Source organism: Aquila chrysaetos, chromosome 8 (assembly GCF_900496995.4).
Source record: "Aquila chrysaetos chrysaetos chromosome 8, bAquChr1.4, whole genome shotgun sequence".
NCBI classification, from domain to species: domain Eukaryota; kingdom Metazoa; phylum Chordata; class Aves; order Accipitriformes; family Accipitridae; genus Aquila; species Aquila chrysaetos.
Genome location: NC_044011.1, coordinates 45610708 through 45632137, shown reverse-complemented (window position 1 = coordinate 45632137; position 21430 = coordinate 45610708). Strand labels below are relative to the sequence as shown.

At 42.6% G+C, this 21430-nt stretch overlaps 1 protein-coding gene across 1 annotated transcript in view; it reads left to right on the top strand.

Moving 5' to 3' along the window:
- Positions 1-21430, top strand: part of KCNJ5 (potassium inwardly rectifying channel subfamily J member 5) — an 80303-nt gene that overhangs the window by 23868 nt on the left and 35005 nt on the right. The window contains exon 3 of the mRNA XM_041125162.1: positions 21220-21337. Coding sequence (XP_040981096.1) covers positions 21220-21335 — 116 coding nt within the window. The 3' untranslated portion in view covers positions 21336-21337. The remainder of the gene's footprint in view (positions 1-21219; positions 21338-21430) is intronic.

Here is a 21430-nt window from a genome sequence, read left to right as displayed (position 1 = left end):
TCAAAAATATTAAGTAGTACTCCACAAGAAACATTTATAACTTGTAAACACACTATTCATGCACAAATAACCATTCATATTTATATAATGTACCCAGTAAACAAGCTAAAAATACATATTCAAAACACTGAATAATTACATCTGCCTTATAAATGTATCACTGATAAGCAAAATTCACAACAGCATCCATCCACAATAATGGACACTTGTGTGTCTGTGTACCTAAAATAGCTAGCTCTCCAGTCACACACACACATGCACACACATGACAGTAGCTCTCAGAAGCTACCCCTATTGCATGTGTACACAAAGTATACACAGTTATTCACAAACACACCCCCACACAAACTTGCGTACCTGAATCCTGCATTATAAAACACCACCTGAGGACTGTATAATTCATCGGGAGTCCAGGTGCCTTCATACAGACATAAACGTACGCATTGTCTTTCTGGCAGGCAAACCTACACGTTCAAATGGTTTTCCAACACCATACAGCTAACCCCTGCATTGCACAACACAAACACATCCTGTAACCCTCAGCAGTGCGGAGTCATGAAAGTAATTTAATTTCAGGTGTGTGTTTCTGTCCTGCAATCATTAATGAGAGTTTCTGAACAAACAAAAGCTACGTTTCTTGTTCTTTATTTTTCTCCTTGTGGCAGGATAGCTGGGAAACACCTTTCTAATGCAGGAGAGTTAATGAGCTGTGAATGGAGGCAGGAAGGGAGAATTGCTTACAGTAAAGGCTTTGGCATTCTGCTTGATTCTGCTCGAGGGTTTGGGAATCGGAGTGGGAGGGAGCCATGCAAGCCGAGTCATTTTATTGTATCAGTTGCTCTCCCAGGCCCGGCTTTTTAACGGGTCTGTTCTTGTGCAATGTCACTAGTGCTCACGTATGGCCAAGCTGACCTGTATGCCTTCTGTGCTTTTCTCTCCTGTATGAGTTTCCATGCTTATGCTTATTAAGGCTACCCATTTTGACTAAACTATGTTTCTTAGACTGATCTGAAGATATGTAGACATGAAAAATCCAGCTCTTGCCTTCATAGTTGGTTCCAAGGATTAATTAACATGACCGATAGAAATGTACCTTTACTTTTCATTTTAATTTGCCTGGCTTTAACTATCACTCATTGCAAGACTGTCACTCATTTTTAGGCTTAAATTTACGCCCTCATTGTTTTTTCTCACTTGTTATTATGAATGTATTTATCTCCATCAGAAATAGTAGATCATGAAGCTGAGATAAGAGGGAATGTTATTTATGCTCAAGTAATTAATACCCCGTGATAAGCTCCATGCATTGCCAGCCATATCTGCTGCAATATATGAGAGGCATATTGCCAGAATGTGTTAAGCAGCGGTTTGTCGGATGATGGAGAGAATACTTAATTAAGTTACAGGGTAACTAGGCAAGCTTTCAGTCCATGCATAAAAGTGGCAGCAGTTTCCACTTCAAGGCTAAGTGAAACAGTGATAACTGCAGAAAGTCAGATTCTGATATTTGGACTGACACTAGTCAGGACTTCATTTCCAGGGATGCCTGGTCATTTAGACAGGTGTGAGAAGTGGGGGAATCTAGCTGTTGGCATTTTATTATATGAAGAAATCAAGGCCAAATTCTGATTTCATTTAGAGCGATCATTTTCGCTCAGGGAAATGGGGAGATGTTCCAGTGGAGCCCAGTGGGTCCCTCCGCTTTGCCAACATCTAGCAGACCAGAACTCAGTTCTTAAGCTCTAGCGGTTGCGCTTTCAGGGAATGGAGGGGAGGGTTGCATTTTCAGACTTTATTGTGCGTAAGAAAATGCATACAAAGGTGGCTTGTGTTCAACAGCTGGTGCTGGTGGAATCACTTCTGCTAAAAAGTAAAGCCTAATTCTGCAGTTTTGCTGAAGGAAGTTTGTTATTTGCCTTACAGGACTGTCTAGGCATCCTGCTTAAGCAGAACCAGGTAGCACAAACATGCAACTACTTTCCCAAGAAGCATGAAATCTAACTGAAGTCCCACTGAAGTCTGTGTTTCACGTGCTGATATGAATGCAATTCTAGAGTGACTTCAGTGACACCACTGGTTTAGCAAGCACTGAAGGTAGCTGGTATAAGCAAATACAGAATTTAGTTCAGTGGGGTGACCTGAATGAGTGAAAAAAACCAGCCTGGTTTAATTAACTCCAGTAAAATCAGGAGTAACTCCTCAGAATTGATGCTATATTTTGGTTGGCTTAGTGAGATCAGAAGTGGGACATGAGGTGGTAAAAGCTTTGCTTGTAAAGCTCTGCTTTTGTTCACAAAGTATTTGAATCATAGTCCATCTCCAAGTAGGGACAGAGAAGAAAATCAACGATCTTTCCTTACTTGGGTGTAGAAATGAGACGATCAGTGCAGCATAGTATCATTTGCTACTCTCTAGGTATCTCTTCAACCCTGCAAGAACAAGACTGGCTTTGTGCATGTCTGATGCAGAGCCACTATTACTGCTTCTGATACAGAGTGGGGGCAGGTGTAGCACTCCACAGCAAAAAGCTGAGCCTTTAAATTAACACTCAAATACTGTAAATAACAGTGGGCAAGGAGGAAGGGAAATGCCTTGGCTGAGCCATATAAATAGGGTTCTGTTTGCCAAAGAGGATGGCAAGAGCTCGGTGTCTCCTGAACCAAGCCGTGGTTGGTCTATTCAAAGCAATAGCAGGAGGGACAGCGAGGTGGTTCTAGCTCATGAGGTCCCATCGTTACCCAGCGCATGTGGAGTGGCTGTTGGATTTAACTGAGTCTAATTTAATACCAAATAGGGCAAGTTATTTAAGGAAGGGTGATTCAAAATTGAAACAACTCTATTCTTTCAAGCCTCATCTTGTAATTGAAATATTCATAAAGCTCTTCATTCAGCATAAGACCACTGCAGGAATATTTTAAGGATTTCATGCTTTTTGCAGTTAAAATGTGCAAATTCAGCAACACTAGCCTGCATTTTCTGAGTGCAAATGCATCATATTTTTGACCCATTGCTCTTTCGATATATTTTCCTTTAAGGGACTTCTCATCAAATTGAATGAAATTGTGTTTTTATAGTATGCACAAACAGCAACTATGGGCTAGGCTGAGAAACCACTGAACTCACTGTCCTGGTCGACGAAGGTTTTGGGGGTTCATATAATAAAATCCTAGTCTCTTTTAATTTTACCACGGTCCTGAAATCCTGCATGGTTTTAGAGCTCACAAAACTAAATGCAGATAAAGCCAAAGGTTTATAAAAACCTCTATGAATCTGTGTTTCTGTCCCATAGAGGAAGCAAAAGCTTCCCCTGTTCTACCTTTGTTACCCAAATATCCAGTGCATACATACCCCTGTGTGCTGCTAACTAAGCAGTGAAACTGAAATGTCTATTCCCATTGCCCAAAAGTGAAAGAAATGCACTATAGGAAATCATAGAAATAGAACAGCCTGTCAGATAAAATACCTGATGAGAATCAGGATGACAACTATAACCCTTCATGTTTATGCAGATTTATCACTGAATGAGAAGAAAAACTCACAGTAACAGGAAAATTAATGACAGTAAAAGCTATTCAGTATTCATACCCCCCCCCCCATGTTTGTTCCGGCTTGTTCTATCATGTGTCCGTCATTTTTATGCCAAACAAATGAGCAGTACAATCACTACTGAATTCACGCCCCATCTGCCTCCCTCGCATACGGTAGCAGAGCTCAGCTGTTTCTCTTCCTCCCAGAATAGAAAGAGGAGAGACAGATGCCAGGTGCAGGCAGCGAGAGTCATTGCCTGATGGACCCTCGAAGGAAGGCCGTGAGGGGTTTGTCCTTCCCAGAACGAAACTTCTCTCCGCTGCCAAGCTGAGTGAAGAGGCAGACCGCACGGCTGAAACAGCAATTGGAAAAGGACAGGGAGTAGGACCAGGACCCAGATCCTGTGGGGCAATTGGAACAACTCTCCAAGTACCTTTCAAGAGCAGAGAAAAGAAATCTTTTTCACGTTTAATTTCACAACATCAGGTTTTATTGGTCTTGCTGCCCTGTGCTTCCCCTGCCTGTTTTTTCTACCCATCTGTGAGATTGCAAGCTCCTGGGTGCAAGACTGCTTCTGTTGTGTCTGCAGAGTGGCTAGCACAGCAGGGCTGAGTCTTGCAGTTATTCCTGTAATACACATGCTAGACAATCATAATAATGCACTGAATGAATAACTGGTCCTAGCTGGTGTAAATGAACAGCTAGCCTAGAACAAAGTGCTGTGCTTCATTATATATAATATTGAAGAAGACAGCATAACTGATGGCTAAGGCAATGGGCCATGACTCAGAGAACTCGCGTTTTATCCCTGACTTCCACTGACCCCCCGTACAATTCTGTGCAAGTCAGTGCTTACACATGTTGCTTTGTTTGTTGTATGTGTTTAGGCTCCAGTTCAGGAAGGCCCGTGAGCATGTCCTGAATTTTAAGCTGGTTGATTTTTTGAGCTGGGGCTTTATGACTGCAATTTAATTGAGGCTGGAGCGATTTCCTATTCTGGGTTCATGCAACAAACAGTGAGGTGGGACGCTGTCGCAGGGCATCGTTATGGCCCTTAAAAGAAGCGTAGGTCATCTTCCCTGTGATTTCACTCTGATTAGCTTGGTCACTGATGTGGATAAGAACCAGGCTTGTCCGGGAAAAACTGTGGCCAGATAGGGGGGACCAAACTGGAGAGGAGAGTCAAACAGGGGAGAATGAAGCCAAATGTCAGACCATGCAATCATGCAAACTCTAAGATGGCACATTTCTGACCTTCAAAAGCCGCAGGCCCACATGCTTTTACATGGAGAAGGTGGGGTCTAGAAGCCAAATCCCCAAGAAAACCAACAGTTTCCATGGGGCAGCCTGACAGAAGTGGAAATTGCTCTTCATCCCCGTGACTGAGCTGTGTCCCCACACGGTGCAGTCCGTACAAGGAATGCAATCAGCTTACGCCTTGTGTTGAAGGCTGACATGGGGTGTATGTAGTGTTCAGAGTAAGGACAGTTTCCGTACCTGGAATAGTAATTGTTCCATTTACATAAAACATATTCATTAAATTGCCTGAGCAGTTGTACTCTTCTGATGAGCTTTCTGCCTCCCTAGATCTTGTCTGTTTCAGGCTTTATTTATAGGCTCCCCTGACCTTTTCATTACTCAGAGTCTCTCATGGATCCTTTCCTCTGTATGTTACCACATCAGTTTTTCTTGTCCTTTTTGACATTTAATTTTTATTAACTGTAGTGTAGCTAAAGCTGTTTTTCTTTGTTTTCCACACTGTGTTCTTCTCCTGCTCTCTAGACAATAGAAACTGTCATTCCAGAAACAGAAGGGAGAATTTTCTTTCTTGACATTTTGCAATTTTCCAGCAGGACATGGAAAATTAAAACTGGCTTTAGGGGTAAGAATGTCTCCTTGAGCTGATGGGTAGGTATTACAGAGTGGGTACATGAAAATGAGCCTCATTGCTGACCTGCAGGGTAGGGTCTAAGTGTGTTCCTCAGTATCTCGTAGCACACCAGAAGGTATCCACTGGTCACTGGAAAACCCTTCTGCACCTCCTGCTTCTTGTGTGTCTGGCAGTCTTTCCATGTTGTGCTTTCGGATATGATGGAGAGACACAAGTTTTCCAGCTGTGCTTAACATATTTGCCACACCCTTTGATGAGGAATATCTTGTTGGTACTCATTTAACTGAGAAATCACATTAACTCCCAACAGTTTAAGCGGAAAAGCAACTAAAGGGACTATTCACGACAACGACATCGAAACCAGTTAGGACTATTTGTGAGAGATGAAGAAACACTTCCATTAGCTCCTCTCTATTTGGGAGGTTCCTACCAATTAACAGAAGCCTTCTTTCACTCTTGGATCATGTCTTGTCTCCTATACTTTACTGGCTAATTAACAAAGCCTTGCCTCAAAACCATAAAATGCTTTCCATCTTTTTGGTGACTCATTGTGCATGTTTCACTGTGAAGTGTCTTACACTGAATAATTTCTAGTCTATATTAACCTGTATACAAGCATGTTTATACAAACTTTTATTGAAAATAGATATATAGCTCATTTCTGACGCTAATGGATGGTAGAGAAGCATAAGCTAATGCCAAATCTCACTAAAATTAAATACTTTAATTCTGTGCTATAGAGCAACTAAATTTCCAAATGCCAAGAGAAAGCATCTCAAAGAAAAAGTTTTCTATGTGAATATTGATATATTCTATATTCCAAAATAATGGAATATTTGACGTTCCTTTTAGATTTAAAGTTGAAAACAGATCTCTGAATTTCTCATGGGACAGTGGTATTATTTACTCGGCAATAGTATTTTGCTACTGTGTGCACAAGGGAATATCAGATGTCTAGAAGAATTAATGAATATTCAAGAAGTACTGCTTTGCAATGATCTTCAGCTGATAGCTGCGTTCATTCATATACATTTAAGTAAAGCTTAGATTTGCTCATTTTTCATAAGACTTCTTTAGAAGGGAGGAAAACAATCAGGCTGTACTTTTATAGAGTGAATTTGAAATTAAAATTAGATGTTTAGGTGTCATTTCAGTTGTAAAGTAGCCCTCAGTTCTGATGGTGGGAACAAGGATTCCAATTATGTTTAATTTGTATGCACGAGGCTTGGTTAGACAAAGTATTAAGGATTCTTAGTTGTTCATAATATTTCTATAGTGTGCAGGGCTTTTCAACACCGTCACTAAATTAGTTCTTGGAAGCAGTTGTTCACTGTATTAACGTAATATATCCCACACATAGTAAAACAAACTGTTTGGCCTTTCAAATGAGAGGACCCCGATCTTAATAAATATTGAATTATAAAATCCCTGTATAGGGAATACAAGCTAATTCTTTTCTTTTTTCACCAGCTGTGAACTGCTACGTGTGATGTATGGTATAAACTCTCCAGGAAAGAGGAGCAAATTGAAAACACTACCCCTGTGGGTTCCCTTATTAGACTTGAAGTGACTGTGAAATTCACAGGACACAGCTCATTAAAGCAAGGCTGGCAATCTGTGACCTCTGGAGTAGGAAGATAAGACCCATGCTGAAAAACAGGCTGTTGCTTTGATTGTGGGGTAACTCAGCTACAGAGGAGAAAAATTTGTATAGCTGCTTATTAACACACTCCTTACCAGAGCACACCGGTCCTTACAAAATGTTTCTTCAGGAGAACAGGTAAGCAGCAGCCAGGTCACTCAGGCCCAGTTAAAAATGATGGGACCCTGGAGAGCTGTTGTCATTCCCCATCCCAGGTCCCACTTTCTGAGGGGTGTTGTGCTTCCTGGACGTGTTAATGATCTGGTATGCGATGCATAACGTAAGGAAAACTTCAGCGGCTGGGTATTTCATCCAGTAAAGTGGAAATTCAGCACACTATGGGGCCATGAGCTAAACAGTTGGTTTTTTCCTTACTGAGATGTTTAAACAGTATTTGAGGATATGGCCTAGTACTTGCTGTGGACTCCCTGACCCAGGTGAGTGCATCAAGAGGAGGAAAGTTTCATTGATGTCCTGAGCTCTCCCATGAAATCACAATCTCCCTGCTGTTGAATTCTGCCCTTTTGGTAACAGCTTCAAGAGCACCGTGCTCTGTATGTGGAAAACTGAAGTTGCAGGAGGAAATGTCCTGGCTATTGTAAATCAGCATAGCTTTATAGAACTGTCTGAAGCCAGACAAGACAGCAGTCGGCAGCATACAATCTGACTTGCCCTCAGGCATAAGTCCTTAAAATTCCTGTGCAAGTGTACACTATCTAGGGTGCTTTCCATTATGTTAGTAACAAACCTGGTATAGTACGGTTTGGTACTGAATATTCAGTTATAGGTTGTTTGCACTGAAGAAAAGAACAGGATAATTTTTGCACAAACTTACTCCAGGTTCTAATAAATCCCATTCTCATGCCACTAGAACCCAGGGAAAAAATATGGCAAGAATGTTAACATTTTCTGCTTGAAAAAGCAGCTATCTTAGTAGTTAGGCTCAATCCCTAAAGTGATCATCTGATTCTAGTCTGACATTTTCTGTAAGTGAATAAACCTGCATCTTAATTCTATGCCTGTCAAAGATTAAATAATGCAACATCAGCTTTTAACATGATTGATCCAAATAAAGACCATGAATAATGTAGCCTGGTTGGAAACATTCAATGAAATAATACATTTCTGAGAGGGTTCCCCCCCATCACTGCTAATGTGAAAGAGTTGAACTGTGGGAAAAGAAAAAATGAGATGAGAACACTTAAGCTGATGTCGCTCTGCATGAGGGAGAGTAGAAGCTGAATACAAAATGGGCTCATAATTATGAGTGAGATTCATGCTCTAGTGAACTAGGAAAGGCTGCTCTGATGTCTTATGAAAATCAGGTTCTCTTGAGGCATGCCAGATTGGATTTCCAAAATGACGAGTCAGTCACAGATGAAAATTTTGGCCCCACTCACTCTCCGTGGTGAAGGAAAGAACTAGCAACCCTTATTTTTGATATGTGGGGCATTGGTAACTTTCCCTTGGACTGGCAACTTTCCTTTAGGAAGAATGGGAAGTGGCAGTTCAAGAAACAATAGTCTTACAGATTTCTCATGCCTCTTGTGCCTATCTCACTATTTTTTTCGGGGAGAGTGAGGGATGTAGAGCCGTCTGACTTGAAGTAACAATAAGGAAAGCACTTTATGATGTTGAACTTTATGCTGTTATGGTAGTTGTCCATCATGTACCTGCAAGTATCCTGTAGTCTCTGAGCCACTGGGGTTTTTATTTATTTTTCAATTGAAAATAGGTTCTAAATTCATCCTGTTGTAATTATGACATAAAGAAGCGGGCTTTTCCTGATCCAAATCAATTCAATGAATCACTTCTTACATAGTCTACTGATTGTTACAAGGATGAAATGATAGTCTTTGTAAAATGATTGTAAAACAGAGGCCTGGCTCAAAAATGTTTTATTCTTGTATCAGTAATTTTAGTAAGTGAATCTGACTTTACTGCAGGTTATCTTGTGTGCTGGCAGGCCCCTAGCCTGATAATGCTGAAAAGGAGAGGTCTTTTTGAATATTTGATCTGCACAAAGCGTAGAAAAGAAGATAGCTAGATAGGTAGGTAGAAGGAAAGAGAGAAAGAGAGAAAGAAAACAAACAGAGAAAGAAAACAAAGAAAGGAAGAAAGTCAGGAAAGTACAGGTTTATTTTTAGGAAGTGTTTATTATTAGCAGTGGTAAATCACAGCCAGGCTGGATTCAGCAAAGCATTTGTACACAATGTTCTGATATGCAAGCGCCCAGATACCCTTCAAGAGCCCAACATACAGGGTACAGGTTGGCTAACCCTCCATTAGCTTGGTTCATCCCAGGAAAAGTGTCTGATTTCTTTTGCACCTATGCTATTAATAACTGAGGTGGAAGGGGAACACTGATAGGTTTTAAATAGTGGGATCGTTCTTTAAAGTCAAATTATATTTGGCATATACATTTATTTCCATTCCAATAAAATTTGTAGTTCTCTTTCTTTAAATAGTGCACGTTCCAAAGATTAAGTAGGAAATTACTGGAAAAACTCTAAACTGGTATCAAGGGGATTCATATTTCTTACCTAATTGTCACTGAGATGGATGCTTCGGGAATATTTCCAAGACTACACTTGGGTTAGTAGCCACACTTTGAACACATCTTACTGAAGCTGTAGCAACTGGTGAAGGACGGGAGTGATGTTACGTCCTGCACGGCAATCCCGAAGACTGTAGGATGAGCTGGCACAGCCTGGCCCCCTGTGCTCCTAGTGATGACACAGTGAATCTTTAGCACATCTGGCAATGCAGGAAAGTTTGTTCGGTAATTAAATTACTAGTTTGGGACTGTGAGCCTTAAACTTCCTCAGATGGTTGGTCATGTATCAGTGGACAAATTGGACCCCTTGCTGAAGGCTGTGCTCCCACAAATAGTTGCACATGGGAAATTGCAGGAAAGTTACAGCTTGGATGGAAGAAGCCCCAAAGATACAGGCCATTGCTGAGAGGGTGCTCTTCTTGTACGGCTTTAACTCCAAATTGTTTACAAAGAGAGAAGGGAGAAACTGGACAGCTATTGTGAAGGAGTGAAGGTACATTCCCTTGCCCCTTTTCTCTCCTGTCCCCCCTTCCATAGCCATTAAGTGCTGACAGCAACCCTGGTTCTTATTTGTTTTCCCCCTTCCTATCAAAGCACATGGCTGTCCAAAGGAGGAATCCTTTCACACCTATCTGCAAGGTCCTTGAGAGGTGTTAAGAGTAAACGAGGTGTGAACAACGCATGAAGTGGGCACACACATGGAAGCTGAGGTGTGAAAGCATTTGCTCAGTAAAAATAGAACTAGGCTGTTGGCAGAAAGAGGTGTCTCTAACAGATAAGCCCAGCAGTGATTGACAGGAGTTGGGTTTTTGTTTTATTAATGCGTCAGTCTGAGTTTCTTGACCTTATGAGGAACGAGGGAGTTTGGCAGGACAGGTGAGTTTGTAATTTATTCTTTAACACTGAAAGAAATGCACCTCTCCTGATTCTATACAGAAAAACCAACACCAGTTTTTAGCCCCTGCTCATCACATAACGTGCTTAATTGCAAAGAGAATAAATGAGGGATTACCAGCTATTAATGATCCCATGAAAAAGCATGAGCTCTATTCCTGTTTGATTTTGGTGGGCTTTACTGTGGAGGAGCTGCAGCTCTTGAGTCTCTAGCATCCATCCAGACGATCCTCTTTGATCATCCTTTGGCACCGGAAAGCTTGTCTGTGTGCTTGGTTTTAGAGTGAATGTTCTTCTCAGGTGAAATATTTATAAATCAAGGGGGGTTTTTTTGACTAAACAATAAATTGCAGCGTGGGTTTGATATGAACATCCCTCATGTATAACCGTCATACTACAGATTGCAATACTGCCTTCAATCCACAGATCTCATACATTCACATCCCATAGAGATAGGCGTATTACAAGCAGAACGCGATTTACCAGACAAGTCACAGTTCCTGTCTGTATTATTATATGATATATGGCACATCTGATGTAAATGTAGCTGGAGTTCAATAGAGAAGCCTGTTCTGCAACACAAAGAAAGAGTACTGGATTAGCAGATCTGATATGGAAAAGATAGATACCTCCTTTGGATTTCAACTATTTGGCCTGCTGTTTCTTTTGCTGTCTCACTCAACCGGCTACTACGCAAGCTCTAACATTTCTTCTTTGCTGCCCGAAAGGCTAAAGCATAAAACAGAATTACAAGTATCAACAACTGCAGAGTGTCTCATTTAGGCATACATAGCAATCTACCAAATGGGCAACCAAAGATGGGGAGGGACAGGAAAAGTGAGCCGAGCACTGGGTCTGTTGAAATCAGTGGGATTTTTGCCGCTGGCTTCAGTGGGTTTCAGATTTGGCCTGATGGGAGCAAACACTGTGAATGAAATTTCAGACACTCCATGGCTATAGATGCACATGCTTTTAAAAGCATTAATAGTGCATCTAAATTTAGAGAGCTGCACTTCTGTTTCATTAAGAATTCTGCTTTAGTTCCAGATAGACTCTACAGAATCTGTCCCCAAAAAAGACCCATGTGCCATTCTGCCTGATGCACAGCATAGCAGGATCTTTTATTTTTAAAATGGCCTCATCTAACCCGCAGCTGCTCAGAACTTGGTGTCTTTTCTGCATTCATTCTCATTCTTGGAACTTGAACCTCTGCTACCCTCTCTGCATCATATGTCATGGAGCAAATGCTGCTCAGCTGAAACCACTAAAAAGAGAGCTGATTTTAGCCTAAAGCAGAATAATGAAGCCTTGTATGGATATCTACACAGAAAAGAAACACATGCTAGTTTGCAAACATTACTTATGTCTGAATTTCCCTTCTCTGTCATCTTTGAGCGAGCAGTTAGATGCACTCACGTGTTTCTCATAGATGGGGAAGCTGAGACGCAAAGATACTGAAAATCACTCTTCAAATAAACAGTACTGCCAAGAATGCGAAACAGGCATCTTACTTCTGAACCACTTCACCTCATCTTTAGGCACTGAGCATCTGACTTCTAGGACTTAAGATGCTCTCAAGTGTCATTCTGGTGGATCGTATGGTACACGAGAGCCAGCAGAAGCCTCTGGGGGAAACGAGATTAAACGTTAGAAAAGACAGGTACTAATATCACAGCAGGGACCTTGGCCCAAACCTTGGAAATAATGGAAATAGAGAAGTGTGTCATTCTAGGGCTCGCACTGGGGAAAAGCAAGATCAAATGCTTTAAATAACAATATGTTATACTTCCCAAAAGCATTCTAGTAATAGACAGTCTTAATGCCTCTTTCTACCTTTTTTTGTGAAAGTATACCTCAGTGTGGACTTATCTAAACACCTAGGAATTTTTTCAGCACTTTATTGTTTTAAAAGGCTGAGATTTTGCGTCACTTGAGCAGATGGACTTGAAACCCCTGTTTTGCATCTTGATAATTTTTCTTCTGGCCTCATTTGTTAAAGGCCAGTAGGATTGTTATACCAGAGGCACTTCTGTCATCTCTTGGAAGATGGTGCATGTGACTTTCTGTTTTCCATGGAAACCAGAGCAGGAAATAGTTAACGAAAAGCTCCCCAGCTCTGCAGTGTGAGACAGTAGGTTAAGAGGTTTGGGGGTGGGGTGGTAAATATGACCATCATTCTCAGAAGCAGACAAGGACAGTGCTCTCCAAACCTTCTGGCAGAGCATGTTCCTGGGTCAATCAGTTTCACTGTCTACTCCCCAGAGGCTCATATCGGTGCTGAGGGCTTCACAGACCTTTCTCACACTCACACTTAGCCTGAAAATCCTTGCCCGAGGAGCTCTGACTGACTTTGGGAGATGATTTTGTCTAAAGCTTGAAAAAGCGCCCATCCATCTGGAGTACTCAAAGCAAGAAACCTCTGTGCCTCCCTGTTTTAAAAATGATTAATTCCAGGACTGTTTGGAGCCCAGGCCACCCCCATTTAATCTGAGATTCCTGCAAAATCAGGGGCTTTTCCTTACTTTGGACATCAGCTGCCTGATGCAGCTTGTCAGCCTGATCCACCAGGCAGTCGGTGCACGGGGCTGAAAAGTAGCAGAGAGGCCGCAGGCCTGTGCTGGAGCCAGAAAGATGCCACTTAGGAGCTAACATAGTACTGCTTCATAGCAGATAAGTGTCCACTTGTGATGTTTGTCGGGAAACATTTTCATACATGTGGACCTTCGCCCTCTTGTGCCTCGGTTTCTCCTTTGCTACGAAATGGGCTATCTCCCTCTCGACTATTCTGTGACTTTCCTGATGCTGGTAGAATGTTAATGCTTGTAAGGGAGTCATTAATGGAGCTTTGTTACTGGTTAAGCTTTCTCCGTGTGTATCTGGACTGTGGAGAAAAATCTCCCTGCTGCTCTCCCTTGGTATTTTTTCATAGCCAGTCACGTCCCCTCGGCTCGACAGCTTTTCCTTGGGGAACTACCATCGTCTGCTTTTTCACTGGCAGGCCACGCAGGAAAGAAGGGCTACGATTTAACAGCAGAGCAAAGCACTCAAAGCCACACAAACACTCAGAGATTAAATGCCTCCCCCACCTGGATTCCCAAGTAACTTAGAGTCTCAGCACGCTATTTCTGAAACACAATCGTGCCTGGAAAGAACCTATCTGAGTATTATACAGCACAGGGCATATTTTTAAGTCCTTTTTTCTTCCTTTTGTCCCCCTATTCAAGGTCTTTCTCTCTTTGATTTATGGATTTGGAGACCATCTTTAATTATCTCCCTTGAACAGCTGCCTGAAGCAACGCTCACTAGGAGTTAGACAGATGCAGTGTGCAGCCCTCCTGGGCTTTGCATAGCAACATGCTGTGTGGAATGACCATTAATACACAGTGTGAAGGGCATAGTTTCCTGTTGCCATGCTATTTGGGGTATGAACGTGTTCAGATCTGCTTGTCCGTGCACACAGGCTCCATCATGCACACATGCTAGTGCACGTTTTCTCTCTGCCCCATAGCCAGTGCACCAGAGTGACTATTACAAGGGGCACATTAGACAAAATTTTCCAGTGAGGGAAATCGCTCTGGATGTGATGCCTAAAGGCATTTTCAGCGCTGGGAAATAAGGGCTCACTTATTTCCTTTAAAATTTATGCTCAAAGATGAATAGCAATGATGAAAATCTGTCACACTGCAGACAGGTCTGCACACATTCACACTGTTTTGCAAGCACCCCCAAGTCCAGTTTTGGTCTGGGCACTCAGCTTGCCCTGTCTCAAGCTGCCTGGTAAGGCTCTGATTGTCTTGGAGTCAAAGGAGGGATTGCCGTATCTGTGTGTGAGGCCAAGGAGGGCATATCCAGCTAGCTAGGCTCTGAGGTGGTGCAGCAGCAGCATGTACTTAGATCTCACTCAAGATCCTGGATAAATAGTTGTCTGATCAGTCCACACCAAAGTGTGAACTGCCATAGCTTCACACCAGTAGCAGCACTTCCACCTTTGCAAGCAGGGTTAGAACTCCCATATGTTTACACATATTGCAGCTTAACCTCTTGCTGAAGTATTGATAGAGCCTATGTCTGCATCACCATCGTGATGCAACATCTTCTGAGAGGCAGTTCTCCAGGCTGAAAGTGCTGACGTGTGTGGGTCTTCTCCTCCCCATTGACTGGAGGGATCATCTTCTACTGTGCGTGGTAGAATGCAAAACTGGAGCTTCTTCCATCTATGGGTAAATCCTATTTCAGCTCCCCTAAATCATTTCTTACAAAAAAAGCTTGCAACAGCTTTCCCTTCGAAGCAGGGAGATTGTTGTCAAAGCCTCAGGAAACCCCTTTGATGTGGGGCAGACAACTGGGAGAGATGTTAATGAGGTGCTGAGAGAACTTCAATCACTAGTGAGGGAGATCAGCATTTCTGAAGCTGACAGAGCAGCACATTGCATGGACTATCATGCTGTCAGCTCTACACTGACAAACCAAAAGGGTAAGGAAATGGCTGATTAAAAGCTTACAGACACCCCTGACTTCAGTGCTTTAGGGACATGAGCCTGAACGAATTTCTGGACTTGCAAATATATGGAAACGCCTTTTTGGTCAGCAACCGAGGGAGCAAACATGCATTCAATTAGCAGACCATATTCTTATGTCCACCTGACTCCAATGCTGGTATACTGTGGGACTCCACGGAGTCCCTTTCTCCCTGTCCGCAGCCTGTTTAAATTGTAAATTCTTTGGGGCAGGAACTCTGTCCTCTTCTTGCACAGCTCAAAATAGAAAGGGATTTCAGTCTTGGGTGGAGCATATTGATATCACAGTTATAAATACAATGCCCGTGACAGAACTCTCCAGTAAAATGGCTTTGTGCCCAACCACATTAAGGAAGGACTTTAATTTAAGCTAAGGAAGTAATGAACCAGATCTATGGATCGCAGATAGAGATTGTTTCCAGGTCCCGCTTATTAACATTCAGCTTTACCTCCTTTGTGTCGCCAATCACAGGCCACCTCTGTGGCTATTACTGCCAGAACTTACGTGGCAATGCTGTTTTAGGGTTCTAGTCCAAGCTATTTCACAGCTGGAGACAAGCAGGGGCAGCCAGCAGTAGCCCCCAGGATGCTTCACCCATCACAGCTCAAGAACTGATGCATTAGCTGCTTCCTGATATTTAACCTGACCCTTCCCATCCTTCATCTCTCCCGTAAATGCTCCTACTGCAACTGGTTTCCAGGGCCAATGGGTACAGTAAAGTATCCTGCCATTTGCAAATCCTGTAGTCTGGAGGCAACGTGACCTAGCTATAATGGCACGAGCTTGTCATAGGAATTCTGTTAGTTATGTGATGGTGCATGGTTTACTTACCGTCTCCTAGCATCTGTCTAGACAGAAAACTTTGCCTGATAGTGGTTACCTTCTGCAGAGCTACCATGAGAATAGAAACACACTAAATACATTCCCCAAGCCAAATTCCTCTTTGGCATAGCTCTGCTGGAACCGCAATAGGCAGGACCACAGTTCAGTGCTCTTTGCTGAATAAGGGAGAAAGACAGAGCGAGTTTTGACCTGCGCTAAGTCTTGGAAGTCTGACTGTAAATCAGAAATACAGATTACGTGCCAGACAGGTTTTTTTTTTTTTTTCTTTTCCTAACTGAAGTACTGCTGGTAACTCAAAAGTACTGTAAGGAATCTTGCCTGCTGCAAGCGTGGACACTGGGGACAATAACAAAGAATAACAATGTTTATGTGGCTGAGGTTGCTACTCAATAAATTAAGAAGAGACTCTGGCTTCTCATTAGAAAGTACCATTTTACCTTTTATTCTTTTTTAATGAAACCATTTCTTCCTGAAAGAGAAGAGAATTGCCTTTTTCCTAAGTGGACATTTTCATGAAAAAATAATTTCCAAGTTTTCATTACATTCTTGAACAAGAACTCAAAAGTAAAATATGCTTGTTTCCTCCCCTGGCATCCTGCAAAAGGGAAAAAATAGGAGAAAAAAGAGAGAAGACATGAATTCTCAACACATATTTTTGTGGACAAGCAGGAAATATGTAAAAGCTCACTCATTTTTGAGATGCTAGGAATTACGTTGGTATTTTCGTAAGTCCTCAAAAACCCCACTGAACTATTTTTGGTGGATTTCAGCTCTAACCCCCCAACAACACAGACTGACCAATAAAAGACAAGTAGGAGCAATGTGGCTTTGTTCGCAGGTGGACCTTGTTACCCTTCCCAAGCACTCAGGAGGACTCTCTTAAGCTGTTGATTGCTGCTGAGGGCGTAGGGGTTGGAGAGGAAGATGTAGAAGTAGTTGGGTTGTTTTTGTTGTGTTTTTCTGTGATCAAAAGTATGGGTTGAATTTGGTTTTGCTCTGGGAAGAAAGTAGCTTTGGTTTTGCTGGAGCTCTGTGGTGATAAAGTCTATTGGCGTACGTGGTGGGCTTCTCCTTGGCTTTTCTGCTGCTCATCTTGCTGCTTTGAGCTTGCTGGATGCTTGTGAGGGAGAGTTTAGTGCTGCCTTCTACCTTGCTTCCTTGAGGAAAAAGAACAACAGCTGTGGAGGAGAAAGGAGGTAAGCAAAACTGGAAGGAATTTGTGTGCTGCCCTTATGGTGGTATGTAGAAAGAACGTTGGCTTCTTTCTGTGGTCTTAAGCCTCTGAATAATTAGTTTGTCCTTAGGGTACCCAGTGATGGTGCCCTTCTTGAGCCAGGATTTGTCCATGCCCTGTGCTGTGGTGTGGGTAACCAGTGGGTTATGCACTTAAAGTGGTTGCTCGAAATTGCTTGCTCTGTTTTAGAGTCTGGTTGTGCTACCTATTGTTAGTGTGAATGATGTTTGCATTAGCACCAGGCAATGATCAAACGCACGTTGTGTCTTTGTAAATAGATGCTTTTTGCTTTGCTGAGTGATCCGTGTTCCTTGCGCCTGAAGTATGTAGGAGTCAAAATGGATACGTTCTGCTCTATGCCTGTGGTTCTTGCTAACAGTACTGACTTGCTGGCACAAAAGCCCTTTTTGCCCCTACCCCTCCTTTAACAGACTGTATATTCTTCGGAGTATGCATTGGTCACAGCATGCAGCAATAATGTGACCTGTACCTAATGTTTTGTGACTTTGTCTTTCGGAGTATTTCACGTGAGTGGCTGCTGTCACTATCGTCATTTGTAAAGAGGGAGAAACTGAAGCACAGAGCAAACTGATAATGTGATTAAGGTTTCAAAACAAGTCTGTAGGGGAACTTGCTCTGAGTCTGAGAACTTTCTGTGAGTCCTATGCCCCCTCTGCTAAGCTCTCTGACTTCTTCCTCACCTGCTGACCAGGGCTGTGATAGCACAAAAAAAAAAAAAAAAAAAAAAAAAAAAATTGGCTGTTCAGGTGCTGTAGGAACAAGTAAGTGCCTGGCCCAAAGAACTAATGAGCTCTCACCCACACCTGCTCTTAGGCCTACCTAGGGCACACTTGGCCTGGCTGCCCTCCATGACGTGTCTGTGAGAGGGGGAGCTGAGGCACAGAGCTACTGAGTCCTTTGAGGGCTTGCAAAATCCCTGCTTGTGCAAGCATCAGCCTGTTGGAAACTGTGCAGCACTCTTAGTGAAAGATACTGGGTGGCAGAGTAGGTCCTTGCTCATGTCTTGGCCTAACTGGCTAACTGGCATTAAAGTGGCTTGTGGGGTTTCTTCTCTTCTTTGGCACCAAAAGCGCAGCACTTTTCAAAGCTTTGTCTCCTGTTTGCATCTGTCCCGTTGTCCTTCTCTAGACACTCAGAAGCAGTCATCTCTTTTTCCTTCCCAAATTTGGTATGAAGCTGCCTTTCGTGCTGCCTGAAATCCCTGACACAGGAGAATTTCCACCCTGCTGGGATCATTAACCTTTCTGCTTTTCCAGTATTTGCTGTTAATAGGTAGTTTCTTTGTGGTTGTTTTGGTGTTGTGGTTTTTCTTATTTATTTATTGAGGCTCTGTGACTGCCATCTAACTGTCCTGGTCCATAGGCATGGCATTCCACGTAGCCTCAGCTGGGGTCTGACGGTAGCATCAGATATCACCATCATGGAAATCACAACAGTGACACTGAATGGTCTTTGTTAGTAACTTGCACGTAGTCAAAACGTGATAGTCCTAATTCCGGACAAGGAATAAAGAGGTTTCCACCTTTTTTACGGGGAGGCTGCTAGGTGCTCGTATAGTAGGATGCTTCTTCAGCCCAGGTGTAGGAGGCTTGGAATTTAGGAGGATTGACCCAAGATATGTCACTGGATGGCGATTTATGCAGTATCACAGAGTGATTTCTAAATCGGTCAAACGCAGGCTTCTTGAAAGTGCCAGAAATACACCTGTGCAAGGCAGAGGAAGAGCTGCTTTACTGGGTCGATCGTGTGCTTTCTCCTTTACTGTTCAGTAGGGCTGATGTGCTTTTGGGTGCTTTTTCTTCTGGCCCCAATGTGAGACCATTTATGTACATTCAGGAAGAACCAAACACCTCTCCTGAAAACAGCAACACTCAAAATCACCAAGAACAGGCAATCCAACCCACCCTTTTCAGTCCTTTGATCTTTAGCAAAGAGTTAATAGCGGAGTCAGCTCTACCATGAGGCTGTGCTTTATGAAGTTATTTCGCGTTGATCACAGTGCATTATGGAGGGTTTCTAGTCATTAACGGGAACCGAGTTCCTACTGTATGAAGATAAATTTGCTGCCTTGGCCATCTATTGGGCAAAAAAGCATGTGGGGATGCAGGCAGTCCAGCTATTAGCATGTTTATCAGGATAAATAGTATGCTGGGAACACGCATAGCATAGCGGCTTCTATTTCTTTGCAGATGGTACAAAACACACAAGCAGGAATTAAGAATATGAAGTATCTGGCTGGGAGCTAAACCAAGGAAAAAAACATGTCTCTAAAACCATGTCTTGGGATTGCATAACAAGATGTGGGTTTCTGTCATGTAAACACCTAACTTTAAAAGGCTGGGGTTAAAGCTGCCGAGTGGTGCTATGAAGCATGGAGTTCCTCTTGTCCCATGCTCAGTCTTGCCTTTTCCTTACCTATTTCCAGTCTTCAGGCTTCTCATTGCTGACCAGGTTTCTCCCTCCAGATTTGTCATCTATGTTTCTTTTGCTGGAGGGAATTGGACCCATCTGTCTCCCTAGTTTCCCTTGCTCGTCTTGCCCAAGTTCCCCATAGCCACGCTCTCTGCTCTGACTCTCTCTGTAGGCTCCTGTTGTAGTTGTGCTCCACAGCCCAATTCCTTCTCCTTGACTCTCTGCTCAGGTATTTCCAGTTCCTTCCTTTCCTCCATATGTTCTGCAGCTTCTCATCAAATCTTGTTATTCCTAGCATCCCACCCTCAAACGCTTCTCCTGTTTTCCCTTTGGGGTGTCTCTTTTTCCCTTTGCCTCCGATCAGATCTATGCTGAGTGGGACCCAGCGGGGAGATTGCGGGAGTGGGGGTGCTCACTGTTCTCTTTGCAAGGGTTTTGCTCGCTGAGGGAGGAAGCTGTGTTGGCGTTGCTGTTCAGAAAGGGAGGAATTTGATGCTGTTTTGGAAGCTAAGGAAAGCTTAAAGGCAAATCTACTTTAAGATTCATTGCTTTGTATGGGCACAGCAGACAAGTAGGCAAGTCTGGATGCAAATTGGAAGTTAGTGGAAGCCCAAGAGATGTGATCGATTTTTTGCTAACGGCTGAGGCTTTGTTAGGGAACCCTGTTGTACCTTCTGGATGGGTTAGGCAATATTTTCTGTGTCTCCACAGTTAAGTTTTTATGGAAGCCTCGTTCTGTTTAATGTAGCTGTAGTTGAGTTATAAATTAATAATCCCTGCTGCTGGGACTGCTGTGTAGCAAGATGGCTTTCCTGAATGTATGTGTAAATAATTCATGCTATTAAATTAGTTGTGTTCCCTGTCCACAGCTCATTTACCTGCTGTGACTACAAATATTCCTCTATACAGTTAGAGTAGGTGTCAGAATATGCCAAGCGTGAGAGGTTTATGTCTATCGGAAAGAGCCTTTACCCCTTGTTAAATGGATTGGAAACTCTTTTGACAGAGAGTACCAGAAAAGTCTGGTTTGTTAAACATGACACTTTTTACAGGAATATACCTGCTTAGGCAAAATTTTTAGCTTGGGTTTTTAGATCGTAAGAAGATTTGGCTTGTGTGAGATGGGCTTTCCTTGTAAACCACAGTTCTGGGTCTTTTTCAAGCTCTCCATCTCTCTTTTTAGAGCTTTGCTGGAATGATTTCTGTGCTCTCTGCCTTAGTCTTCCTGCCTGTAAACCAGGAATAATAGGAATTCTTCTCTGTGTCACATGCAAATTCTGTGGGGTTTCCAATTTACTATTTTTTATTAAAATTCCCTGTGTTTCTTTGGAAAGCAGCTACCACAGAAATAGTAAATAGTCCTTTTCAGTCTCAGGTTTGAGTTGGCTACACAGGCATCAGCCGTTCTGTGCTGCACTGAACAGAGTATGCTAATGACACAAGTCCTCCACAGATAAAGTAAAAAAGGGTACAAAGGGGAAAAAAACCCACTTGAGTCTAAAAGGTATTTTGGGGGGTTCTAGTGCACAGTCTCTAAAATGTTTGCATCTTTTTGGCACTACCTGATGTTTCCAAGAACTTTGATGATGCTGTATTGCTTCTGCATTAGCAAATTCTTTTAGACCACACTAGTAATGCTTTTGCTGGTCTAATGTCAATTCCTGTTGGTTTTTCCTCAGCCTTGCTGCTCTTGTCTGCATGTGATCATCCAGGGCAAGACTTGAGGGAATCCAGGGAAGACTGTGCTGTAGTATCTTCCATCTTCTCCCTACACGCCAGAAGCTTGATCATCTGACAGTGAGTAATATTTATATGCTTTTATACATCATACATAACCTGTAAAATAGTTTTATTGCTAAGTACCATTGTATATTATCTAGAAGTAACTTA